We start from the raw sequence: 27,235 nt of genomic DNA, 5'->3' as shown, positions 1-27,235 counted from the left end.
GTGAGGCAAATTGTGATTTGTGATATTGGGCTTTATAAATAAAATTGATTGATTGATTGATTGAGATATCAAACAAAACATCAGACAGAAATGCAAACAAACATGACCAATAGCAAAACCTCCTTGTTCAAGATAACAACAAGTGAGGGAGTGATGCACACAGATCCCATTTTAACAATCATCATACAGAATCAAATAAAAATCTACAATGGGTCTTAAGTGCTTTAGTGGCTCGTAGAATGTGCTGGCGTTGTAGCTTTGAGTATGGTGCCATTTCTGCAGCTTTTATCCCCTCTGTCCCATCATCACATTCATTATCACAATAAAAAACACAAGCTCACAATAAAAAAAAAATCTTTGAAACTTTATAAACTCCAGTGTCAGCTCACTCAAGTCCATGAGGCAGTTCAGTAAACAACACTGTCCATAACTTCAACACAGCCACAGTGTGATGGTCCTGGTTTATTGTTGTGACTGTGTTTGGGGTTGAACCATGTCCGAGGGAGGTGGAGGTGTGATGGGATACACAGGGACGCTGTACTCTGTGTAAGCAGGGGGAAGATCCTCAGGCTTCAGTCCAAGCTGAAACACACAGACAGAAATGCAAAGTTAAAATCTGAATACCAGAAAACACATGTTGAGGTAAATGTTCATTTTGCAGTAAATTTTGAAGGCAAAAATAGCTGTAGGCAAAATCAGAATTATTATTTGTGTCATTTTGTGCTATAATCACCTCATTATAGGAAGGTGGGGGCCCACTGTAGGCTGCATTGCTATACTGTGGTGGTGTGTGGTTCTCTTGGCTGTAACGAGGTGCCCTGGGGTGGTCATCGCCGTCCTGCTGTGACATGCTCCCATGGAAGGGGATGAAATATATTGGAGGAGGGCGCCCGTCCTGCTCAGTGCGTCGCCACACCTCCCTCTCTATCTGCTCCTCCCTGTAGCGACTGCACGCCCTGCAGAAGGTCGTGCAGAACATGATGGAGAGGCCGAAGCCCAGCATGCCCAGGAAGATCCTTGAAGAGACAGTAGAGGTGGAGGAGATGGGTGAAAAACATTGGAAGATGAAGAGAGGAAAGAGAAAAGGTAACGAAGGAAGTGTCAACGGGGAGATGGATGAGTGAGAGGAAAGACAGGAGCCAAAAAATACAGAATAATAAATAAATTAATCCGCAAACCTCTGAAAATAAATTGAACTACAATGCAAAAACACCTGTGCAGTTAACACACATAATGAAATATAAGGGATTTTTATATGCCTTTCAAATTCCAAATAAGTTTATCTAAATGTCTTCTAGTAGAGTTTATACCTCTCTGGGCTCTAGCGAACCCCAACCCTATGTAACATCATATGTAGGATAACATACTGTACATTTCTTTGTCTCTGAATGACTTTTTGGCACAGAAAATGAACATTATATTTGTAATACACAGCCCATATAACATAAAACATTGAATAAGTCATAGAATTATTTCTATTTTTGCCACCTCCATCAAATGTGCAAGCTCAGTTTGTGGTAAAGAGTTAGTTATTCTCAATTTTATGCAGCACATCCAGCTGTTGGCTCTGTGGGACCATCTAATGACGAAGTAAGGTCAGCAAAACAAAAGGGATGAATTAAAAGAAACTTGTAGATGAAAAGAAATGCGTCTTACTCTAGAATGGGAATGTAGTCAAATGGCATCCTCGGAGCTTTGTGGATAAACTCCTGAGTCCAAAAAACACGGAATGAACCTGAAGGGGAAACAGGCACATTTACTACTGATACAGCCATCGATCACACCCTTAATTCATGTTTTAAAAAAGCATTTTATCTCTCTATAGCTGCCAAGCGGCAATCTCAGGGGCTGAAGAGCAAATGCAGTTCCTCAAATGGCCACATGAGGGTGGCTGCAGGACACAGGCAATCCCAAAATACCAGTCTTTATGGCAGATATAACCAATTACTTTGAGTGACAGGTGGTCGCCATCGGTTGATAAGTTGCGACAACTTTGGCTAACCCTTCCACGCACAGTTGTCACTACAGTGTACAGCAATTTAAAAGCCTTTTTCTTGTATGTGCATTGGTTTTGATACTGTAGTTGCATGCAATTCACTACAGTGGACCCTAGCACGTGATGCCATACACTGCCACCCACTGGCCAGGTGTTGTAAGTGCAACACACATCTCTCAAAACCAAGATGGCCGACGGGATGCAGCAAATGTTGTGCAGCTCAGGAATATCTCGTCAGTCCTTCTCTAATAGGAGACCCTTGCTGCTAAATACAATTTGGTAAGTAAGTGGTTGAGTAAAGATGTAGCCACAGCTGTTAGCTGCTATTTTATTGTGTTTTCTGTTGATGAAAGTTATCTGTAACATTTTGGTGACATGTACTGTTTGTACTAAAAGATGCTCTCAGGAGTTGGAGTTGGATGTTTAGTTTTTATGCTAGGTCCATTTTGATTAAGTGGTTTTAAGCCTGTTTTTGCAAGTGAAAATTAGCATTAGCATTATCACATTTAACTATAGGCTGTAACTGGCAGCTGGCAGCTAGCACTAGGGTAGCTCCACCCTCTCGTCCAAACGGTGTCTTCTAGCTCCAAAAATCGAAGATGGCGACGGCCAAACTCAAGGCTTCAGAACAGGAGTCTACAAACCAATGGGTGACATCACGGTAACTATGTCTCTCATTTTTATACCATCTATGATAGTTGATTAACTTTATAGACTGGAAACATGCTCGCCTTGTATTACTGTTTTAAGGTGCGGCCATGATGCAAAAGTTTCCACATTTGTTTTCCTCCACCTGCATCAACACGAAGATATACTTTGAACTTAAGACTCATAAATGTTTTGTCCAAGACACCATGATCCGAGAGTATTTTATTGCCTGTCTGTACTTGTAGGTGGAGAGATACTAGACGTATAGATCTCTCACTGGAGGACAGTTTGTCTCGCAGTAACCTCATAACGTTTAGGGTTGGTGTTATTATGCAAAGATCTGATGATTGCATTTGTTCCACTGGGCTTGGGAACCTGTCAGGTCATCAACAGGAATATTAAGGTAATAGTTTATAAGGAGGTCAGGTGTTGATGTCAAAGCCTGGCACAGCATAAGGTGTGGTCTAAATTTAATTGAGCCTTGTTCATGAATTTGTCATAAACTAAGAAGGGTTAGGGTTAGGTTAGGCCTTTTTCACATAAGGAATTTTGACATGGCACAGAAGGAACAATACAGGTGTAAATAATGAAATAAATGATGGCTGAATTCCATTTAGCTGCTTTGATTTCAGGATCCTTGTATCCTGCATGCTCACTGTCACTCTCACTGACACGTTAATACAGCATTATTAGCATTAATAGTTACACCTGTGCTTTTCCTACTCTGATAAGTGAAAATGTTTTCTGTTAGAAAGGCCTATTACCTGAAAAATGTATTGTTATAAGCTAAAAAGTGGGCTGTTCTTGGTTTATGAAAAGCTAATGTTCTAGACAGGGTTGGTTAGTAATAAAGTAGGCTACATATAATCTGGATTACATGATGAGGGCACAAAACATAAGTAAAATAAGTCACTATAAACATTGTTTTATCAGATTATAGTTACATTACCAAGGATAACTTGATTATATTTTTGATTCTGTCTTGAAAATATGGGAATTTTGAAATTACGATATTTTTTACGTGACAACCAATGCTCTATATAGCATGTCTGACATTGAGGGTTTCTCAGATGCATGCTCCACTTCATGGCCGTAATTGTGGTGGGGTGTTTCGTTAATGCAGTGTGTTTCAGGGTAAGCATTTAGTGCGAGTGAATGCAGCCCCAGACCTGCCTATTGGCTTATTTTTGATAATTTCAGTAAAACATTTGGTGTATTTCGACATCATGTCTCTGTCCTTGTTTCAGTAACGAGTCTGTGTGCCTTGTCTCTAATTTTCAACTCAATTTAAAGTTCTTGAAAAAGTATTTCCTACGGCGCTGACGGTCCTCTTCCTACTTTTTCCACTTACTGCCCTCGCCACAAAATTAATTTGATGCGACCGACTGTAACTGCTTTTATTTACACTGAAAATGTTTTCAGATATTTAAGACAAAACAAATGTTTGGGGAACTTAAATGTTTGTGGCTACGCCCATTTTTTTAATTCTAAGGTGCAATATTTTCAATATTTGAATTTAGAGTAATACAAAATTCAGATTAGATTACATCATTTTTTGTAATCCATAGGTTTGCATTACTACTAACAAAAAATGCCATGTAATTTGTATTTAGTAACTGATTACATGATTTTTTTTATTATTAATATTTTATTTTATTTTTTCATACATTATTTTTTCAAGCCCATTTTCATATAAACAGCTTATTAGCTTTTTAATTTACAATTCCTTACAAAAAAAAATTTCTGGTCAGTGTTAAAGGGAAAATAAATAAATAAAAATATGAAAGATATAAACAACCAATACACTCACAGTTAAATAACGATAGAAAAAAAGGGAAAAAATAGTTAAAGACATGTGGGCTAACTAATAGTAGAAGATAATAACTAATACGTTCTAATAATCTCCTACACTTTAGTAGTAACTGAAGTAATCTGACCCAACATTGTTTTGGGACAGCAACAAGGACACAGGACAGCAACAAAATGACACCAATCAGGTCAGCAGTCAGTGACATACAGACTGTCACATGCTATTAGTCAACAGATAATGTCATTTATATCAAATCAGCGTTAAACAGCTTCAGATCAACACCCCAAAAAGTGTTCCAGACACATGGGACACATTTCCCTGCCTCAGGATCCACTAACCTACAGTGCAACCAGCTCACTGTTATCAAGCTGTAACTGCTGCTATACTGTTGCTTAACTTCCTGTCATACGAGGTGGAAATTACAAGGAACTGTGCGGCTGTATATTCAGCGTTTATCACAGATTTCAATCAATGTTTTGATGTGTGCTAGCATCAGCTTCTCAAGGAAGGAGACAGATTTTGATCAGAACTGACTGAACGTTCAGCCTTTGCCGCCTGAACTCTTAGTGCAGATCAAGTCCTCAACATGATGTTTAATCTGTACGCAGAGGGAAACAAAAACCCTGTCCATATTTTCAAGTGGTCTAAACATTACCTAATTATCTATGTTCTTAGAATAGAATAGAGTGCTGAATTAAACAAAGGCAAACAACCCAAAAAAAAAAAAAGCCACAGAAATCTCAGGAGAGTTAGGAGAGGTCAAAATTCATATCACATGATCAGTGAGCACATTGGACCAGGTGCCACGTCTGTTAATACTGACTAAACAAACAAATGGCTCCAAGTAAACTTTCTTTGAGATCATCAGATTAAATTTGATCAGTTTTCAGTAGTTCAGCTCCACATTTCACAGACAGGAAGCAGAAAGACAAACTCCAGGCTCTTACCTTCAGTCCAGAGACGTCTCTCTTCAGGTGTGCAACTGGGAGGGAAAACTCACTGGAGCAGAGTGCAGTTTCTATTGTGGGTGCTCTGATGAGGGGGCGGTGTGTCTGTTTGCGTGTGTGTATGTGTGTGTGTGTGTGTGTGTTTTATCAGTTGGTAGGTGTGTTTTATTAGTTTGTGCTAAAGGTCCATCAGAAGAATTTATGGCAGCATTAGAGGATTTAAAGTAACAGCTACCTTCCTCCACAAGGCCTCAGCTGAGAGATAAGGTGCCTGAGAAACAAGAGCAGATTAAAACTCCTAAAAAAACAATCATAACCTGCAACTGAGAGGCTAAACGTTTGTTTCCCAAGTCAAGCGAACCTATATTTTGAGGTTAATCTGTGTTTACGTAAGGAAAGAGTCAATACTGGTACTCCAGAGTCAAAGCAACAGGTGAAGACACCGCTCTTTTATCTTTGGTCTGAGACACTGCCAAAGCAATTTGTCCTTTCTCCTAACATCCTGAGGGAACAGTAGACATTGAGCCATGTGTGCACGTAAACCCTCATGAGATTGGTGAGAGTGCTCATGCCAATTTATTTAAAAAAAAAAAACAACAAAACTTGACCCACTTAGCTTTAGCAGGGTGAAAGCATGACTTCATGGGATCTTTTTGTGACTAAATTTGAGCGTTGTGTCTTTTATTTAACTAATTATTATTACTGTTATTGGATCAGGTTTAAAGGGGCACTCCAGCAGTTTAATACTGCACTTCCATAAAGGAGGGGCACTTGCAAAAGACGGATACAGTGACAACGAGCCTCCAAAACCTCTGCATCCTACATTTACCATAATGCAACTCAGCACCCATGCATCTCCATCTCCAAACTAAACCAATACACACAGCTTTATGCTGTTGGCTGTGGTGGCTCACACTGTTATGCTTGGCACCTTGTCATAGAAACATCAGTTTGCTGCAGGCGTCCATGTTTTCCAGAGCAGAAGCGCTCAAACACAATCAGATTGGAAGTCCGGAATACTGACTCCACATTGACTTGCAATTAACTGCAGCATTATAAACGCCACGTCTGTTTTCCAAGCAGGCTTTCTGTTAAAAATTTGTAGTCTTCAAACCCAAGCAGAGATAACCCCTGATCACCTCACTGTGACATTATCAGAGGTGACATCATTTTCAGAGACTTGACATGCAACTGTTGTCATCGGCCAGATTGTTCCCCTTTACAGACAAGCACTCCTGGAGTTGTTCAGCCTCCTGCTCTAGTTTTTATTTATACTGTGCCAGTGTGTGTTCGTGTGGCTGCATAGAAACACAGGTGATTCAACAGATTGTAAAATCACCACACAAGCCTGGATACGTGATTTTTTACTGCTGGCAAAGTGTCTGACTGGCTGATCAGATTGGAAAGGTACAAAGGTTACAGCCATATAACTCCCAGGGCTTCACATGCAAAGGCTAACAATATTACTGAGATAAAAATATTACAATACAATAAAAAAACAAAAATACAAATAGAAATTTAGTCAAATTTACTTTATTAATCCAATATCTAATGAAACCAACACATATCATCCTTACTAAATAACTGAATTTCTATGAATCCTGGTCAACACATGATTTTACAGTAGCATACAGATAAGGCATTCACTGTTGTGTTGCAAAAACCAAAGACTTTTTTGTAACAAACCTTATGATGCACGCTCTTTTGTCAGTTATTCGTGAATTTCAACAAAGTTAAAAATGCTACCAAGACAGTCCAGTGGTGTCAGAATTCATGTTCCCAATATTGGAAACTTAAGCAAATAGTGCAAAGAAATTGTATCTGATCTGATCTTACAGCAGTGTGTTCTTGAATTTTGAAAATATTTATGTTGATTACAGTTCAACACCTTTGACTGTGCAAAAGTCTAAGAAGTGCATTATGGAAAATTCTGTTACAAACAATTGTTTCACGGTGCAGCTGCAGCATTTTTACAGAAGGTTAGAGGCAGTCTTTTCTTCCTGAAGGGAATGTTCCTTCCTTTTATTTATTTATGTTTGGCTTTTTTTACAATAGGTGAGAAGGAGTGGTCTGATGCCTAAATAATATTTACTATTTGTACAACAACGTACATTATTCATTCTGCATTCATAACGCAGCACTGATGAAAATGAACTTCACACAGGAAACCCTGCATTAATTTTTTTTTTTTTTTTAAATCTTAACATCACCCACACCCACTTCACGAAAAAACAAACAAGAAAAAAAAAAAAACATGCACACACACCCACACACACACACACACCCCGACAAACATACAAACACACACAGTCAGCTCTGAGCACACAAATGTTCGGGTGTCAAGAGTGCTTTCACTCTGCTTTTTTTCTCACTCATGTCACCTCCTCAAACCTTTACCATTTGCGGCTTCTTTGAAGAAATCTACATTACCTTAGATCTCTTGAACCTGAGACACATCTCCATCAAACAACAGTTCGAGGCTTTAGTTTACAGAGGTGGCAGAACGTCATTGTTTTGCAAGTCACAATTAAGTCCTAAGTGTCAGGTCAGTCAGGTTAGGGGAAATTAAAAGTATGCATGACACAGCATTCAGCATTTTTTTTATCTTTACGTTTGGAGAGGGAAAGTTAAAAATTGAAATTTAAGGTTGTTTGAATTTTCGCTTCAAATGTAAAGTCATCAAATTTGTGATTTAAGTCTGACTCCAAGAGATGCTTCAAGCTGTGTGGCTCGCAACCGTACCTCTTGTAGTTTCTGTCTTAAGCAACACAACTGTCCAAACTTTCCTGGAGCTATAAATCTTCATGCACAATTCTGTGGCTGTGTTTGTCCAGCCAGGCCTGCAGCACAGGAAGGTTGGCGTCCATCCAGCGGATGTTATCTTCGATAGTCTCGTAAGCCTGCTGGATACACCTCATCTCTGAGCCCGTCTCTTCAGTCAGAGAGCCAAAGAAGCTGCGTACCTGAGCACATACAGGGTAGATAGACTTACAAACATGTCCAATATTTGAGATAACTTTGGCAAAATTGATTTAATAAATACGCTAGCCAAGAGCAAAGAAGTTAATTCTGTGTAGTCAGACAATGCACAATTTTAATTTCTACAGTTACTAAGTGACAGATTCAGAGGAACGTACTGTATTTAGCTACTTAGAATGGCACGCTGCTGTTGAAAGTAGTCACCAGCTCTCACCACACTGATTTACAAGCTGCTCTTCTAGGCTACTAATTATGTTTATCATTTTAATCAGTATTTAATAATAGTTTTGTGTTTGAATAGCTCATATATATTAGGAAGATAATTACATTTAAAAAAAGATATAAGACAAAAAAAAATGAGGGACATAGCCACATTCTTGTGGCAACAGCAAACACTTTCTGTAAACAGACATAAGTAATGGAAGTCCAAAAGTATGAACACAGCCCTCCTCACCTCATTGAACATCTCCCTGGTAGAATACTGGTTGGTCACCCCAGTCACCAGGTATGAGATGGTGCTTGAGCCCAAGTCAAATCTGTGACATCGAAGCAGAGACAAAGTTAAAAATTCAGAGTAACTGTTAACATTTCATGGAAAACAAGCATTTTAAGACCTCAATACGAACAAAAGCCAATTTATGGAGTTCTCAAAAACAATTGACTGCCTGCGAAAATACTGAAATTTAGGTGCAGGTGATTTAACTATCTACAGGAATTGTATGACATCAATTTTTTTTAAAGGGACAGTTCACCCCAAAATCAAAAAGACATATTTTTCCTCTTACCTGTAGTGCTATTTATCAATCTAGATATTTTTGGTGTGAGTTGCTGAGTGTTGGAGATATCAGCCATAAAGATCGGCCATAATCCTGCCTTCTCTCAAATAATGGAGCGAGACGACACCTGGCTTGTGGTGCCATTTGAAAAACTCAGCAACAATGTCTCTTTCCAGAAATCATGACCTGGTTACTCAAGATAATCCACAGACCTTGTTGTGAGCAGTTTCATGAAGGAACTATTTTCCCTCAACCAAACTACACTTGCCAACCGCATCACCGCACAGAGAGAGATGTGCATCTACGCATGGACGAGAGGCTCATGCTCATGACAATGCGAGATGTAAACATTAATGGGATCCTCCTCAGCTGAGCTGTAATGTTTGTTAGCTCAGTTGTGCTAGGTGAGCTAGCAGTAGATGCACGCTTCCCTCTGCGTGGTGATACGGTTGGCTGGTGTAGTTTGGGAGAGAGAAAATAGTTCCTACATGAAACTGCACACAACAGGGTCTGTGGATTATCTTGAGTAACTGGGTCATGATTTCTGTAAACAGATATTTCTGTTGAGTTTTTAAAATGTATTTTTTTGGCGCTCTGAGCACCATATGTTGTGCCATCTAGTTCTATTATCCTGGAGAGAAGGCCGATATCTTTACAGCAGACACCTGTAGACTCACACCAAAATAATCCAAACTGATAAATACCACAACAGGTAAGAGTAAAAATATGTACTTTTGATTTGGGGGTGAACCGTCCCTTTATAATGATCTTGTTTTAATATGTTTTGCCCAACGCTCTTGGATTACATATAGTTGCAAAACTTGTGTAAAAGAGAGGAATGTATATGATATGTATGACATGTATGACAGGCTGACTGACTTCTTGATCAGGGTGTGCCAGTTGGCTTGGAGGAAGTCCCAGGCCAGTTTGTAGCCATGGGGGTTCTTGCTGACGGAGACGATCACGTCTGGGAGGTCCTGTGTCTTCATTATCTCCCCGTGGAGGCTCTGCTCCATCATCCTGTAGACGGAGATAAAAGGTGAACATAAAAAAATAGTAACAGTGGGGAGTAAGTGTAAAAAGAAAGGGAAACTAAATGCTCCCAGAAGTGTGATACAATGGACCCACCATTGGAGCTTGTCCTGCAGTGGGCTGACGGCCATTGCAGTCTTCATGCGGCTCTTTACAGACATTTGCAGCGAAGTGCGGTACTTCTCAAACAGGAAGTCCCACCCCTCCGGTGTACGAGCTCCAATCACAAACACGGCCATGGTGATGTCAACAGGGAGGCTAAAGACAGGGAAGGTTTCCAGCTCAGTAACACCTATCTAAAACATTTCATCCCTACATACAAGTGCTTATAAAAATTGAACGCTCAGTATACAGACAGTAATTGTCAGGAAGAATCGTGCGCTATTTTATCACCACTGACCTCATGGTGCCGTCAGAGTCCTTCCACTTGTTGAAGAGCTCGGTGGCTTTGGCCACACAGGGTTCGTAGTTCCTGACGCAGCCGAACAACAGCAGGTAGCTCCTCAGCACTCGCACAGACACTGATCCAGAGTCAGTCCACTCCTGCCGAGCGATCAGCCCCCGGAACAGATCCACAATGTAGCCCTGAGAAACACATGCAGTCGGTATATGAACTTATTCATAATCAGTCCATTCTCAGTCCAAGTTTTAACTTAATTTTTTATTGAACTGTTGTATTCTGGTTCCTGAGAGGAATTTTGCTTTGTTTGAACTGCCAGAAGTTAATGGAGCACTCTGCTTATTCAACATGTGAACAGTCCATTGTTTTCCAGGCTTTTCTAGTGCTTACGCAGAGAACCATGACTGAGTGTGGATGGTTTTCTTGCTACTCAGAAGCAGCACTAGAAGTTTAAAGGTTCCTTGTGGAGTTAGTGACTTCTAGTTGCACTATGGAGCAGTTTTTCCATAAGTGGGCTTTTTGTTTGTCTCGTGCACACGGACGCACATGCACCTTCCTGCCAGTGGTTTTACAATATTCCACTGATCAACAGGTGGCAGTAATGAGGCATAAAATGCAGCAATGCACCAGTAAAAGCAGTCAGTGGGCAGTTGGGTTTCCACTTGTTTCTGAACTTTCAGCATGTGTAGTCATCACTCTTTTCTGTGTTTGTTTGGCCATAATAACCTTTTGCTTGCTACGCTAGCAGAAACCAGAAAAAACAATATGCTGCTTCACACACACACGTGAGTTAAAAGGATAGTGCACCCAAAAATGAAAATTCAGCCATTATCTACTCACCCATATGCCGAGGGAGGCTCTGGTGAAGTTTTAGAGTCCTCACAACACTTACGCAGATCCAAGGGGAGAGGAGGTAGCAGCACAACTGCACACCTAATGGCTGACGGCGCCCCAGATTCAAACGTCCAAAAACACATAATTGAAACCACAAAATATCTCCATACTGCTCGTCCGTAGTGATCCAAGTGTCCTGAAGCCCTGACATAAAAAGTTGCTTGGAACAACATAATTTGAACTCTGTTTTTAGCCTCATTGTAGCCTGTAGCTGTAACTGCTTCTGTGTACACTGAGCTCACGCGTGCGCGCTTGCGTGCAAGACCAGCGAAAGCATGTGAACACACATGAACGCGGTGCCCATGTCTCACAGTCTCGCACAAGCGCACACATGTCAGCGCAGTGTACAGAGAGGCAGTCAGAGCTACAGGCTACAATGAAGCTAAAAACACAGTTCAAATGACGTTTTTCCAAACAACTTTTTATGTCAGGGCTTCAGGACACTTGGATCACTACGGACGAGCAGTATGGAGATATTTTGTGGTTTCAATTATGTGTTTTTGGACGTTTTAATCTGGGTCGCTGTCAGGTGTTAGGTGTGCAGTTGTGTTGCTACCTCCTCCCCCCTTGGATGTGATGCGAGAACTCTAAAACTTCACCAGAGCCTCCCTCGGCATATGGGTGAGTAGATAATGGCTGAATTTTCATTTTTGGGTGCACTATCCCTTTAAAGAGTGAGCCTCTTGTGCTATCTCCTTCTACCCTCTGGCAGACCAGCCACTGTTGGTTAATGGAAAACCTGCCACTACCTGTGCACCACTACTGATTTTCTTCCAGGAATGTCGCCACAGCCACAGAAAATGTTCAAGATTATTACTTTAAGGCAGACTGGTATGCAAGACTTTATGCATTTTATAAAAGTACATGGTCTGTTTTGTGCCATGCTGCCTTCACTTACCTTCATCTGGTTCTCCAGAGCAGCCATGTCTCTCTTCTCCATCAGTTTGTAGAGAGGTACGAGCTCTCCAAAGCCCTGAGTCACGGCCATGATCTCAGTCTCTTTGGACAGGTACAGAGACAGCTCCAGCGCCGTGTCCAGCCTCACCGTCTTTGTACTGTAACACATGACAGGCCAAACATTTAATTTAAGTTTATTTTAAATATTTAAATTACCAACACTCCCTTTTCTATGACAATGTTGGTATGTGGCTAAATGCTTTTTCTTATGGGAACTGTCCGCTGGATTTTAATTCAGCTCCTTCACTGAAATTACAGTTATTTTGTGATGCAGAAAAACAGCAGATGAAACTGTTATTGTCAGATCTTTTAACAGACCTGACCAGCTGGAAGACGTTGTGGATGAGGCTGGCACGGTCGTTGCCGCTCAGGGCCGTGTGGTTGTGTTGCAGCAGTTTGATAATGGAGTTCCACCCCTCGCCTGCGTAGTGGACCATGTAGTAGCCGCTCATGTCCACATTGAACTTCACCCAGTCCACCTCCTCCGGCAGGTACAGGACATCTGCATGAAAGAGAGGAACCATGATTGACAAGGACTTGTAGCATTAATTTTTTTATGAAAAATAAAGGATAAAGAATATAAATACAGCAATATAAAAATCAGCCTCATCACACTGACTGAGCAACACACTCACCAGTTTTTGTTTTGAGCAGGAAGCGATGGACAGTGTTGGAGGCGCTGGTCATGTAGGTCAGTGGGATCTGCCAAAGGAATCTAACAACACAAAATGATCATTTAAAAAAGTATTAATTTTGAATAAAATGGAGCACCCACTGAAACTAGACTTCAGATGCTGCTACACTAATACATCCAGAATGGAGCTGTTCAGCTGGTGTAGTGATAAGTTTCTACTAAAGCATGTGCAGTATTTGAAAATTCCTCCCTCTGGCACAATCTGGTGGTCGTATAGAGAACGACACTTTAAAGTTTAAAGTTTACTTCAAATGCAGGAAAAGGGATGTCTGCCATGACTGAGACTGTGCACGCATGTCATCTGCCATAATACTCTCAATCTGACATTTTACCCTTCAGTGAGGGAGGGGTCGTCTGTCTTCAGGTAACGCTCCTGACTGAGCCTGACTTCACGACCTCTGACCTCCACAGTGACCAATGGGAAGCCCTCCTGCAGCGTCCAGGTGTCCATGATGGCCCTGACATCCAGCTCATCATCGGAGTACCATTTCTACGTATGCAAACACAAATACACACACACATAGATACACAATAATTAACATCATAAACAGTGACAGATATGTGGCACAGCTACATGAAGGTACTATAGAAACAGTTAGGAAATACAGAAATACTAAATTTGTGTAGTACGTTGCAAAGAATCATGTATGTTAAAGATTTCTGCTGGTGATCATAAAAAATACATAGTGCGAAATTCCACTCTGATTATTTAAAGGGATAGTGCACCCAAAAATGAAAAGTCAGCCATTATCTACTCACCCATATGCAGATGGAGGCTCAGGTGAAGTTTTAGAGTCCTCACAACACTTGCAGAGATCCAAGGGGAGAGGGGGTAGGAACACAACTCCACCTAATGGAGGCTTACAGCGCCCCAGGTTCAAACGTCCAAAAACACATAATTTAATGTGTGCGCTTGCGCGAGACCGTGAGATATGGGCACCGCCTTCAGCTTCAGGACACTTGGATCACTACGGACGAGCAGTATGGAGATATTTTATGGTTTCAATTATGTGTTTTTGGTCGTTTGAATCTGGAGCGCCGTAAGCCTCCATTAGGTGGAGTTGTGCTGCTACCCCCTCTCCCCTTGGATCTCCGCAAGGGATGTGAGGCTGAATTTTCATTTTTGGGTGCACTATCCCTTTAAATAATCAGAGTGGAATTTCACCATCCCTTTAAGCCTACTGATGTTAATGTAGCTATGATAACAAGAGTTTGTTAGCTCAGTCAAAGTGCTTTGTTGGACCTGGTTGAAACTTACAGAGGCTCCAGACTGGACATCGCGCTTAGAGCAGAATTCTTGGTGTTTCATTCGGCCTTCGTCCAGACCATCTGAGCTGCAGACCTGGAGGAGAGACACAGAAAACTTTAGCAGTGAATCAAAACAGCACCAACACTGGCAGTACTACTGATACTTCAGGGGTACACAAGCAGGAATATGAACTATGGCAAATTTTTCTTCAAAAAATATTTTTATGACAAACTGAGAAACAGGCAAAAACACTCATGCCATTACTTACAGGACTGGCCTCACTCCTTACAGCTGACTGATTTTGGTTTACAAAATCCAAATTTACAGCACCATTTTCTAACCTCTGAGAGTCCACCTCACTAAAATGGATTGGTATTATAATTTCAGCATTGTAATTATGGTGTATCCCTCACACGCATCATTACTCACATTAGTCAGGCTCTCCCACAGATGACTGTTGACAGTGTTCTGGTAGCTGTAGCGCTTGAGGTATCGGATGATGCCAATCTCAAATGCTTCAGGCGTCAGGAAGTCCCGCAGCATATTCAGAATACATGCTCCCTAAAAAACAAACACAGGCATGCTGAAAATGAACAATTTAAATCCTTTTTGTTGTGTGAATTTGTGCTTTTAGAAGTTGTTTTAACTGAATTTTAATGTTTTGTTTTGACTGCAATTTGGGTTGAGATTTGGGAATGATTATTTATGCCCAAATCACTTTTACACATTATCCAAGTGCAACAACAGCAAATCATTGATGCTCTGATAGAATGAGGCTGACCTTGTCATAAGAAACGTCATCAAACATCTCCTGGATCTGCGTGGGGTTTTCCACGGGGGTGGAGACTGGGTGGGAGGAGCTGAGGGAGTCTACCTCCATGGCCTCAAAACATTTCCCCAAGAAGAAGTCATCCTGGGAGAAGAGAGAGGACAGAAAATGTAAAAAATATCTGAATTAGTATAAATAAGAAGGATACTGCACTGTATACTGTACGGCAGACAGAGGATCAGGCTAATTTGTGTGCTCTAACTGGTCGTTCTGTGCTCGGCTCTCACCACTTGCAGCTCTGGGTAGGTGATGTCGAGAGAAATAAACTCCATGAACTTGGCGAAACCCTCGTTGAGCCACAGGTCATTCCACCACTCCATCGTCACCAGGTTCCCAAACCACTAGACAGGAAGAAGAACATGCAAAAGCAGTATTTAGCATACAGATGTATCTTTAAGTTTAGAGATAGCGGCTTCCAACATCAATCATCTCCTTATAAAAGCAGAGCAATTTCTATTTGTACCTTCCTAGCCTGGGTAACTTTGTACAGAGCGCTGACCTGTGACACCAATTAGTTCAAAACAGATGCAGGCCAGCTACCTGGTGTGCGAGCTCATGGGCGATGACCTTGGTGATGCCCAGTTTGTCTGAAGCTGAGGACCTGTCAGGGTCGAAGAGGAGGCCCGTCTCTCTGTAGGTGGTCAGCCCCCAGTTCTCCATCGCACCCGACTGGAAGTCTGGGATAGCAGCGAGGTCTGCAGGGAACAACATCACGCACATAAATACAAATGCTTTTTTTAAGATATCATTTTAAACACACTGCTGTTTTAATGTCTTTAAAAACACTGCATGAATTGAAACGCCCTCTTTATTTTCCAATTGTTAATATGTATACTTAATATGTATATGTATATAACAACAAATGTTATATCTAGTCAGAGCAAAGAGCACTTGCACTGTAAAACGCCTACATTTAAATTTACATATATGCAATGTTCATTCAAAGTGACCTCACATATCACAGTAAGACATGAGATAGGATGGATTCTGGATGTCTGCACAAAGGACAGACATTTGCCGTACAAACCACAGATCATAAGACCTCTGACTTTGACACACTGTTTTCAGTGGTTGGAGGGGTGGGCATTTATGCTGATGCTGCTCAGTAGCAGGTTCTTTCTTAAGCTGAGTACAGTAAAAATACGTACATTACAACATAAAGCTCCAACTAGCTCAGTCAGTTCTTTATTTTTACATGTATTTCCACTCACCCTGTTTGGGAAGCGGGTATGGAATATCAAAATAGTCATCGTAGAAGTCCAACAGCTTGACGGCAGCATCCAGCGCAAAGGCTGTCTGGTCGATTTTCTCAGGCACAGCGTAGACTGATATCTGATGGCAATCACAGAGAAGAACTGTTACAGCAATATGTTAAGTTTTATCAGTGGAAAGATATTATGTGACAATGACTGTCTGTTGTCCTCCTCACCTTGACACCATGCTGGGTGGTCTTGCTCACAGACAGGAAGTCAGACACAATGTAGGCTACCAGGTAAGTGCTCATTTTCACAGTGGTGTCGAAGTGATCTTCAAGTAAACCCCCCGGCAGCTCCACTGTTTTTACCTGAGAAATGAAGGCCTCGATTTTGTCAACCTGCTCTTACTTAAGTAATTCTTCATCCGTGCTTAAAGGATAACTTCTATATTTTTTGACTTTTTTCTCATGTTTTTGTATTTAAGTGACTAATGGGAACAACACTTTTTTAAATTGATCTACATTGAGCGAGACAGCACTCATGGCATTTTGCGCCATCGCATTACTGGTTGAACAAAAATGATTTTACTCTTTAACAAAAAGATTTATCTCTGTAGTGATCCTTGCCATAAACTAACAGACACATGTCAGTGGCAGAAACAAGCACTTTTAGTAGAACATGCCCTGGCTGGCTACTTTGCACCCTGTTTCATTAGTGCTCAATACTGGATCAATTCCCAAAACTGTTGCTCCCTTCAGTCACAAAAACGTGGGGAAATAAGGTTCAGGTAAATACCAAACTTCCCTGGAAAATAAAGTCAACTGATATTGCTGTGTTCATGTGTACCTTGGGCATGTTGGAAATGGCAATGTGGCGTGGCTCTCGTGTGATCTGTATGGTGAAGTTGGCTTTGAAGGCAGGCTCATCAAAACAGGGGAAGGCTCCACGAGCAAAGGTGGCTTCAAACTGCGTGGATGCCAGAACCCTAATAATGAAAATAGATAATAGTAAAATAAAAGTGATGTCATGTTTAACATAACATGCTGTGAGAAGATTAGACAGCTCCTTTAAAAGAAATATAGAAAATAAGATATTCATGCTCTTACCGGACCTCCCCAGTGCTGGTGCGGTAGCTGCTCTTGTAGAAACCATGGAAGCTGTCAGACAAGTTGGCTGCGAACTCCATCTGAACCTCATACCTCCTACCTTTGGCCAGCACCGAGTCTGACAGCAGGGCGAGCTGATGGGAACGAGGATACTCCAACACCTGCAGAGGCCTGTTGCCTTCAGGTGCGAGGAGCAGCACATTGGATATCTGCAGCTTCTTGGAGTGGAGAACGATGGTGCTGGTGTCTTCGTGCACGTCCAGCTGGATGCGAACGACTCCGGTGAAGTCGAGGGTGGTCAGGTTGGGGTGGATGGTCAGGTCATAGTGGACGGGGGAGACAGTTTTGGGGAGTCTCATGTGGTCCCAGGGGAAGGGCTGGCCGTTGGTGGCTATGGGGGCATTCTTGGCTTGGCCTTGGTTTGGTAGCCCGGCTCCTGATGAGGGAGGGAAGGGAAGGAGGAGCAGCAGCAGGAGAGGTGCAGCTAACATGGTGAAAGCAGGAAATCCTCTCACCTGTAATACAAATATACAAATGCATGATTATGTTCTGGGATACTCTCATTTCCTGAGGACCTGTTGATAGAGACAAGTCTTAGCCTTAGACTTTATTGTCTATTGAAAGATTTAGCATCACATTTCTTGGGTTTGACATTTTTAATAACCATTTAACTTTTATTAAAACTCAAAGCTGCATAGTTAATCAGACACACAGTGAACAACAAGGCACAAACACGACAGGTGAGCTGGAAGTGCAACACTTTCGATTTCACACAAATGTCCATTCATTTATGTTCACGGATATCTGTCGAGAAAAACTCCTATTTCAACAAAACTCAGGCCTCATATCGTTTATTATCTGACATTCTTAACATTAAGCATTTGTTTTGTATATGTATAATACAGTGAACTTACCGTGTCGTCTTCAGCACTAAGTGTTCGCACATATAATCCAAGAGTGAAAGTGAAACAGATGAAGGAGGCGTTGCATGCTGGGAGAAACCACAGGAAACGTCCCCTGCGTCAGATTATTAGTTTTGGTTATTTAATGATCTGCAGCTGAGGTGACGTGACTGTGATTAAAAATAGCTTCTTCTTTTCTTTTTTTTTCAAATTTCAGGCTGACATGTCACGCCTGCAGCTTCTCCTGACAGTCCAGGAAGTATGAGTTACAAAGACTTCCGCCCCGCTTTTGTCCAAATGCAAACACATTTTCTAAAACTGTATAACTGTATCACTCCATTGTGGTTATAAAAGGTTGCCAACACAAGTGCGACTACACCTCACAGTAGGAAACAGAAGGAAACATCTACAGTGAACAGGAAGTTCCGTGTTGTCATGGGCTGCAATGACACATCTCACCAGTAGGGTGTGCCATTGCTTTGATAGTGGTTCCAGTAGTTTTATGTCTGATGAAGGTCGTCCCTCAGATACTACATTTTACAGAACGAACTGAAATCAAACTGAATTATTTGTCCTTTTTCCAACAGCAGGATTTAGTGCAAAATTAGAAAACACTTCCTCCCAAACTCCTCCATCCAGTGGTGTATGGTAGTCAGGATGGGCCCCGGTGCTCCCATATTTACGCCGCTGCCTCTGTCCCATTTTGACCCATCCCCATGAGCATCAGCAAAACACACAGTTTATGATTTATAGCCTGCTAACTATGCTGTAGCCTATTCAGACCATATAATACATATAAAAAAAGGTTATAAAAACTTCAATCAAAAGACACACAACCTTTAAAAGGACCCTAAAGCGGTGTGTGATTTGGAACTTGTACTACAGGTGGATCATTTGAGAATGGGTGGTTAACAAATAACAAGTTACAAACATGAGTAAAACTGGTATTTTTTCATGTCATGTTTCTTTTTAAAACTGCACTTTTTCCCTTAACTTGAATATACTTTTTAACCAGTGGTCTAAGTGGAGCTGCATGTCATGGAAGAAAATAAATGCCATTAAAGTAACAAAGAAGTATGTAAGTTTTGCTGGTTCCCTGAAAGTAAACTTTCTTCTGCTGACTTGTTGGATGATGTCACCAGTGGTGGATAAATAAATACATTTCAAATACATTTTCATATTCTTTACAGTTTACGATAAATGTACAGACACAGATGAATGTGTGGTCAAAGGTTAAAAGTCAAAATTAAATGTGAAGACATGAAAACATGGCAAACTCTTAAGCGCTATATTGTAAGCAGCTGGACTTGCTTGAGGTTCTTGAAGACGTTTCCCTCTCATCCAAGAGGCTTCTTCAGTTCTAACAGACTGGTGCGCTGTCACAGGCTTTAAACTCTGTGTGGGTGTGAACCCTTAGAAAGTCATTGAGTTCAAATGTGAGCTCTGAGCTTCAGAGTTGTTAAGGTCACATGTCATAGAGCCCCTCGGCTATGACCTGGATGGCTGAAAATCTTCACAGACAACATGGCAAACTATTGACCTTGTCTTACACTATCAATCACATAGTCCTTTAAGATGACTGATGATTACCGTCACTGATTTTATATAGTGCTGTAACATTTAAAGTAAGTGAAAAATTAAATAATCTGAGAGTTCTTGGACTCTTGACCATTTCACTTCATGCATATGATATTACTCAAGTAAAAAACCTGAATAACAAATAAAACTCTTTTATCTATTATGTTCTCAGATTAAAACAATACATGTGAAATTCACTTTTATTATGGTCCTAAGTGACAAAAAGTTTTCTAAATCAGTCAAAAACATCTTAAAATGGGGCGTTGGTGGCTTAGTGGATAGAGCAGGCACCCCATGTACAAGGCCATTGCCGCAGCGGCCCTTTCACACTTAGCTGTCCTGTCCATTAAAGGTAAAACGCCCCAAAAAATATCTTTAAAAAAACAAAAAAAAACCCATCTTTAAATACATTTTCATGAGATTCTTTTTTATGCCTCCACGCCGGTAACAGCCGTGGCCAGAGGTGTTTCATGTTGTCATTATGTCCATCCCATTCTCAAGAACACAATATCTTAAGAGTGTCTTAAGGAAATTTATTTAAAATTGGCACAAGTGTCCACTTGGACTCAATGACAAACTGATTAGATTTTGGCGAACAAAGGTCACTGTGACCCCACAAAACATGTTTTTGGCCATAACTCAAGAATTCATACAATAATTTTGACAAAACGTCACACAGATTTCTAATAAAATGAAACTAAGAGATGACATTTTATATCTAAAAGGTGAAAGGTCAACTTTACTGTGACATCTAATGTTCTGCAAAAACACAAACACCACAAATGAGTCTGGACAGACATGGAGTGCAACTTGACTGGTTCGCAGAGGCAGACAACCGCGAGACGGTAATTTCAGTTTGTATATAGTTTTTATTGCTGAAAAACATAAGCAAACAATAAACACATTGCTGGTTTGCAGGTCACCATTTTTACATATTTTCTGTTTGTGCTGTTTGTTGTGCTGTCCACTTGCACAACAACAGCACCACACATTACAGAAAATATAATAAAAAATTAATTAATTAAAAAGGTGAAGACAGCAATAACCAAAAAAAACCAAACAAATTCTTAAGTTCATTTTTCAGTATGATCGCACAGGTTGAATATTGACCTAGAAAAAGTCATATGCCACCCTAACAAAGATTGTGTTTATGTGATGTTGGCATACAGAATGAAAGACATGTACTATTGCGACTCACAAGATCCATGAACAATTTTAGCCCCTCAAATGATCTTAGCTCATTTTTTATAGGCACAGACAAGACTGTCCTAGTTATGTTGCATACTTGACTGAAATGTTGAAACAAGATGATGTTGTTTGGTATTTTTATATATGTACTGACAGATTGTGTTGTACATTAGATAGTTGAACATAATGTTTTTATTTGATTATGTAAAGTTAGTTTATATGTTTATTTTTTCATGTTTAAGTCTATAAAGTAACTATTAATGTAATAAAGAATAGCTTTCATCATATCAAACATGCCCCAGCTGTAAGTAAAAGTCATTTTCACTCACACAGCTGTTCACTGTGTTATGAGGCCAAATTGGTGCATCATAAAAGGCAATGTTGTTTTACAGCAATAAATTCTGATTAATAGATTAAACATTAGGTTTTGTTACAACATGTCAGTTTGTTCATCCTGTATTTAACCCTTAATACTGTGTGAACATTGGAAATAAATCAAATTAATTTACACCCCCCTCGCACACATACGCAAAGGGATAAAGTCCATCCCATCCGCGAACATTAATGAGTAAACTTTATGGGAGGTCACTCCAGCAGCCGCACTAGTCTTGCAGCGATCATCTGAGAGTCAGATGCAAGGATTTTTTACTTACATAAGCCTGGATTCATAAGCAAAACCACAACATTCCTGAACTTTGAAGAGAGCTCACTGTCTGGCACAACATTTAGGAGGATCAGTTTTTTGAAGACCTAATTCCAGGGAGGAGAATGATAAAGCAGGTGCTGATAGGAATCGTGTGTGGTGCTGTCGTGCTGACTGTGGGCATCCTAATTGGCCACTATGGCATCACCAAGAGCAGCAGCTCCGCACCATCCTGGGTGAAGGATGTGGCGAAGGATGTGGACGAGAGCTTCATTGAGAAGTTCTTGTCTGAGGTGGACAACATCCAGATTCAAGAAAATCTAAGGTGAGCTGATCAAGTTTACACTGTGTTGGTCAGTCAGTTATGGTTTTTTATTTTCTCAAGTGATAAAATAAAATAGGAAGTCAAAAAAGGAGTTAAAGTTTGGATTGTAGAAAATTTCAACCTCTATACAAGCAACTTTTGCATTTGTGTCTCAGTGTATAAAACCCAAAGGCTCATGTATATTGTATATGTCTAAATATTTCTTGAACAAGCTCCAGTGGGTCAGTTGATCCTTTCATGGTTTCCCCAAGGATCCACTTTAAATTCCTCCCAACCCTTTTATAGACAGTACAGTATCCAAAACATCACAGGATCAACCCGTTCTCTATCCTCATCTCTCTCCACAGGGAATTGACCAAAGTGCCTCATATGGCCACCACAGCTGGAGACGAGCAGACAGTGCAGTATATGCTGAAGAAATGGCAGGACCCTGACACTGGTCTGGACCAGGCCTGGAGAGAGGAGTACATGGTGTACCTGTCCTTCCCTGACCCTAAGAACCCCAACAAGGTCACTGTGGGTGAGTCAACAGATGAGTCAATTATAGTGTTAGAATGAAAGTGGGGACAGTCACACCGTCCTGCTTCTTTCAGCTGAAATTTATAATTCTTCACGGAGCAGCGTGTAGGATTTAGTGGCATCTAGCGGTGAGGTTTGCAACCAGCTGAAACTTCTCCTGTGTGTCAAGCGTGAACTCCTGGCTAGAATTTCTTTAGTGTTTATTGTTCAGGAGGTTTTTGCCAGGACCTGAATTATTTGCAGATGTCTCTTCCTCTCCAAAACAAATGGACCTGCTGATTTAAACTGGTAAAAAAAACACTAAGTAAAGCAGCTCTAACGCTGCTCATGGAGGGGCTGCTAACTACGATGGCCGACGTGAGTTGCCCTATCTAGAACCAGTGTTTGGTTTGTCTGTTCTGGGCTACTGTAGAAATATGGTGGTCCAACATGGCAGACTCCATTGATGAGGACCCACTCCCTGTGTAGATATAAATGGCTCATTGTGACGTAACGAAAAGACAAGGATTCTTATTATCAGGTGATTATACACTAACGAAAATGTAGTTCTTCAACCCAGTCTCACTCCGAAGCCATCGAAATCCAGTGATTGGTTAGTGACTTGCAGCGTCAGACACTGGCAGTATAAATGACAAAATTGGCAGTATAAAAACAAAATTGGGGGGTGCAGCAAAATGCCGCCTACCTACTTTTGTTTATACAGAATGCGCCTTTTTTGGGGCAATGGGGGGCGTGAGCAAGTAACAAAACATGTAGCTCAGTGTGTGACGTAAACAGTGACGTGGGAGGGAAGCCGCGGCTGGTCAGTCCTTCAGCGATTCTCTCGTAAGTCGGCCCGTTCGTCACCGTCCCCGTCATCTGATGGTTAATGGCCTCTTTGTTTGCGAGGACAAGGAGGGCGCGCAATTCCGTGTCTCCCCAGTTGCTCATCTTTACAGTGTCTGTCAGGTTTGTGTTTCCCTCTTGCTACTAGCTGCTCGCTAATTCCTGCTATCAGCTGTTTCCTATTTATCCACTGCCAGTGGCTCCCACATGTGGCATCATCATCAGCTCCTCCCACAAGTCTTCAACAGCCCCTCCTGTTGCGGAAGGCCGCCTTGGTCTGTTTAAACTAAAAGGGTCCCGCCAATATTACTACCCTACGAGGCGGAAAATTGGGCACCTCGGATCAACTCGCCAATCCGGCTCGGTGTGTCTAAACGTTCGTAGCTTGCCGGCAAAATGCCCCAACATTCACAGAAAATCTGGCAGTGTAAAAGGGGCTATAGTTTAACGGCGCTCGGAGGTGTCAGGGTGAAACGCGGCAGAACAAGAATGAGAATAAGGTGGTGAAAGTCCGAGTTGGACAGGCGGGAGGGTTTTGGTGGTTGTGTCCAACAAAACATCGACTTTCACCCGCGACAGGGGTGTTCTTGTCCTGTAAGGTTATAAAGCCAGACCTTGTTCTTTTTTCCTAAATCTAACCACGCACGTTTGTTGTTGAAGGTAAAATAAAAAATGTTTAACTATGTTTTTATAAGTTTATAATCATCTGAAAATATGCATTTTTTTTTTTTAATTATTAGAATGAGCTGTTCATATTTGCATACAGAGCGGGTCCTAATCCACTGAGTCAGCCATGTTGTTCTACATTAGCCCAGAACAGACAAATCAAATACTTGCTCTAGGTAGGGCCGTTTGCATTTTCAGGTTGGCCACCATAGTTCTCCACACCTGAGCTCTATTGACACGCTTGGCACTCTGGTCAACTTTCACTTCTGCAATGTCACCGCTAGATGCCATTAAATCCTACACACTAGACCTTTAATAAAGTTATCCTTTAATCACAGTTTAAGAAAGTTTGATGATAAACTGTAATTAACAGGTAGCAGGTCAAACACAATGAATTCATGGAAATTGTCCAAAGGACATTTTACATTATACGATGGAGTGAGTTTGACTTTATTACATGTGTTGTATGATTTACTGCATTGAAAGCAGACTAGTCACCATGAGTTGTTCATTTCAGTGGACCCAAAAAATAAAGTGCTGCACACTGCCAGAGAAAAAGAGAAGAATTATACTTCGGACCAGAACGATCCTGAAGTGGTTCAGCCATACGCTGCATACTCCCCTGCTGGAAAACCAAAGGTAAAAAAGCCATGTCCTGCATATCTTTTGTTTGAAGATCCCTTAAAGATCTTAGATCCTTCAGTATCTAATCACAAGCAGTTGCTTTATTGCATTTAACATCCCCCTGGCTGGCACCAAGCAAAGCTGACCGATGCATGAAATGTAAAAATAAGGAAAATGCCTATATAACATACAATTTAACTTTCAAATACTCCAAAGGAGAGATTATAAAGTTATTTTAACCTCAAAGCACTGCATATGACTCTCTAAGTCCTTTTTTGATGTCAGGAATATAAATATAACTTCCTCTTGAGCTCATTTTTAGCCCACTACTTGTTTATCCGTCTTTTTTCATTATGCCCTCCAGCATTTTATTTTTTATTTTGAGTATAGTCCTTGAGTTATTAATACTTCAAAGCACTATGTGACATTTAGGGGCAGTGTAAGTACAGTGTATGATTGTGTTCTTTGTGTTTTTGAATATTAAGATAATATACTAAAAATAATAACAATAAAAAGTAAATCTAATTTCCTCTGTAAATGATCATTTCCCTACTTTGTGTAGGCTCATGTAATTTTGTTTTTGTATGGGTTTGTTTTTAAGAGAAAGCCAAAGAAGACTTTTTAAAATAAGAATAAGACAACGTTTATATTGGAAACCAAATCCGTAGCACTAAGCCAAACTCATGAGGCCATAAAGATACATCTGTGCGCCACACAGAAGCTCACAAATACAGTATAGAAGAAGCATCCTGTATTTTATTGCACAGATACAGTATACAGTAGTATGGGCAGGTAACCCTATGCATAGCCTGTGTTTATGGGACTTCCTGTTGAAATGAAGCATGCATAATTTCAGGGAAGTAACTCACTGACACCATAAAAATCATGATTGTCCCACGTCTGTCTTATGCAACCTAACAATAACGCTCATGACCTTTTGCTCCTTTCTTAACTTTCTGACTGAGGACAGATAAGGGACATTTACCCCTTGTTAAATAATGCGTGAGTGGTGGTGCACCAAAATTAGGTCTGTAGCTTAAATCGATCTGGTAACAAAAACACAACAATTATTATTTTCACGTGATTATAAACTAATGAAAACATAGATGTGCATATTATACACCATTTCTGCCAAGAGATGCCACCAAATCCCACACGCTCGCCTTTAAAAAAGAAAAGAGGGCAAGCAAAACAGAACAAAAATATGTCATGATAATTTGGAATGATTATTTCTCATTTTTTAGTCAAGGTCAGACAGGACTGGTGGATTACTGATGCCACAAATATGCATTTCCTAACCGGTACTGCATCCTCGAGGCTAAAACATTTTGTTTGTCTTATCAAGTACTGATAACACTAACACGTTGTGATGTAGACTGAGTCAATAAACCAACAAGAGACCATCTGTTAAGACTGACAAAGAGCGGTTGATCTGTGATGTTATCTGTGACCATCTATTTCAGGGGAGGAGGCGGCCATATAATGAGGCTTGTAATGAAAGAGGAGCCTGTGATAAGGAATAAAATAAAGTCTTTTATAAATCTGTAATCAGTATTATAAAACAGTCTTTTGTTGGTTGGCATCATGTTTGAAATCGCAGCACAGGAGTTTAGTGGAATCATTCTCAGAGAGCAGCAAAATGTTTTAGAAGACTGGGGAAAATTAAATAAATATGTTGTGTACATGTAGTATTTCTTACAGAAAAATATTGTCCTATCATGTGTAGCTTAACTTTCCTCAGTGAGGATCTGAACTGTTGATTTTTCGGATGGTTTTAGGGGAAACTGGTGTACGCCAACCAGGGGAAGCCAAGTGACTACCAGCGGCTGAATAACACACTGGACCTGAGAGGAACCATTGCTATCACCAGATATGGTGGAGCAGGAAGAGCTGCGAAAGTGAGTTTTTTATTATCCTCTTTGTATCTGGTTCCCGTTTATAAAGACAAGCAGAGACTGTATATCCAGCTTTTAGTGCTTTGGAAAGTGCCATCAGTCAAGTCAACACCTCTAATCTGACACCTTTTATTGAGATAGCAAAGGTTATTGAGGACTTAAAGTTACAGTTTAACCAAATTAAACAAATTATTTTTCAAATGAGAGCAGAAAAAGTATAAAAACCTTGCATGCTTTAATGTGCTGCACATTAGGCCTGAAAATCCAGAAGAAGGTATCCATTATGTCAGCAAGATTCAAAATAAGTTTCTGTATACAAAGTTAGCAATGACTCCAAATGAGGAAGCGCATGAAATAACCACAGATTATCTGTAACTAGTCCATACCCATTGAGTACAGCATACCATACCATGACTTAGTCATACCAAAAATTAGAAATCACAGCAACATTGGGCCACAGGGGGAGCCACAGCGATCGGTCACATTTCAGCCATTTTTAAGCATTTTTCTGTTGTTATAGCGCCACCCAGTTGCCAATTAGAGTTAAATTTCTCCAG

General features: G+C 40.7%; 3 protein-coding genes across 3 annotated transcripts in view; 1 reads left to right on the top strand and 2 right to left on the bottom strand.

Moving 5' to 3' along the window:
- Window positions 1–348: 348 nt before the first annotated feature.
- On the bottom strand, window positions 349–5,531 carry si:dkey-283b1.6 (uncharacterized). Its single transcript, XM_050052198.1, has 4 exons — window positions 5,402–5,531; window positions 1,657–1,735; window positions 734–1,016; window positions 349–582 (listed from the first exon to the last, which is right to left on the bottom strand). Exons 2-4 carry the CDS (start codon window positions 1,683–1,685, stop codon window positions 463–465), a joined length of 432 nt encoding a protein of 143 aa, XP_049908155.1. The 5' UTR covers window positions 1,686–1,735; window positions 5,402–5,531; the 3' UTR covers window positions 349–462.
- A 1,393-nt stretch (window positions 5,532–6,924) lies between these two features.
- On the bottom strand, window positions 6,925–18,810 carry erap1b (endoplasmic reticulum aminopeptidase 1b). The gene is made up of 19 exons (XM_050051794.1): window positions 18,428–18,810; window positions 17,514–18,028; window positions 17,254–17,392; window positions 16,641–16,775; window positions 16,423–16,543; window positions 15,752–15,906; window positions 15,439–15,552; window positions 15,164–15,295; window positions 14,812–14,943; window positions 14,392–14,475; window positions 13,466–13,623; window positions 13,075–13,154; window positions 12,758–12,941; window positions 12,381–12,537; window positions 10,589–10,773; window positions 10,285–10,446; window positions 10,036–10,176; window positions 8,835–8,916; window positions 6,925–8,364 (listed from the first exon to the last, which is right to left on the bottom strand). The coding sequence occupies exons 2-19, from the start codon at window positions 18,002–18,004 to the stop codon at window positions 8,194–8,196; spliced, it is 2,823 nt and encodes a 940-aa protein (XP_049907751.1). The 5' UTR covers window positions 18,005–18,028; window positions 18,428–18,810; the 3' UTR covers window positions 6,925–8,193.
- A 2,969-nt stretch (window positions 18,811–21,779) lies between these two features.
- naaladl1 (N-acetylated alpha-linked acidic dipeptidase like 1) overlaps window positions 21,780–27,235 on the top strand; it is a 12,790-nt gene continuing 7,334 nt past the window's right edge. Inside the window, exons 1-4 of the mRNA XM_050051012.1 lie at window positions 21,780–22,149; window positions 22,497–22,669; window positions 24,677–24,798; window positions 26,562–26,681. Coding sequence (XP_049906969.1) covers window positions 21,950–22,149; window positions 22,497–22,669; window positions 24,677–24,798; window positions 26,562–26,681 — 615 coding nt within the window. The 5' untranslated portion in view covers window positions 21,780–21,949. The remainder of the gene's footprint in view (window positions 22,150–22,496; window positions 22,670–24,676; window positions 24,799–26,561; window positions 26,682–27,235) is intronic.

Source organism: Epinephelus moara, chromosome 8 (assembly GCF_006386435.1).
Source record: "Epinephelus moara isolate mb chromosome 8, YSFRI_EMoa_1.0, whole genome shotgun sequence".
Taxonomy (NCBI): domain Eukaryota; kingdom Metazoa; phylum Chordata; class Actinopteri; order Perciformes; family Serranidae; genus Epinephelus; species Epinephelus moara.
Note: the sequence above shows the minus strand (reverse complement) of the source record. Positions and strands in the feature narration are given on the sequence as shown.

Excerpts from the sequence above, each read along its gene's own strand:
- si:dkey-283b1.6 (XM_050052198.1), bottom strand. The coding sequence starts at position 1,685 with ATGCCATTTGACTACATTCCCATTCTAGA. Across the intron at positions 1,017-1,656 it reads GACTACATTCCCATTCTAGA|GATCTTCCTGGGCATGCTGG; the intron begins GTAAGACGCATT and ends TGTCTCTTCAAG. Across the intron at positions 583-733 it reads CCCCACCTTCCTATAATGAG|CTTGGACTGAAGCCTGAGGA; the intron begins GTGATTATAGCA and ends TGTGTGTTTCAG.
- erap1b (XM_050051794.1), bottom strand. The coding sequence starts at position 18,004 with ATGTTAGCTGCACCTCTCCTGCTGCTGCTCCTCCTTCCCTTCCCTCCC. Across the intron at positions 17,393-17,513 it reads ACCAGCACTGGGGAGGTCCG|GGTTCTGGCATCCACGCAGT; the intron begins GTAAGAGCATGA and ends TTTCATTATTAG. Across the intron at positions 10,447-10,588 it reads GACTCTGACGGCACCATGAG|CCTCCCTGTTGACATCACCA; the intron begins GTCAGTGGTGAT and ends CCCTGTCTTTAG.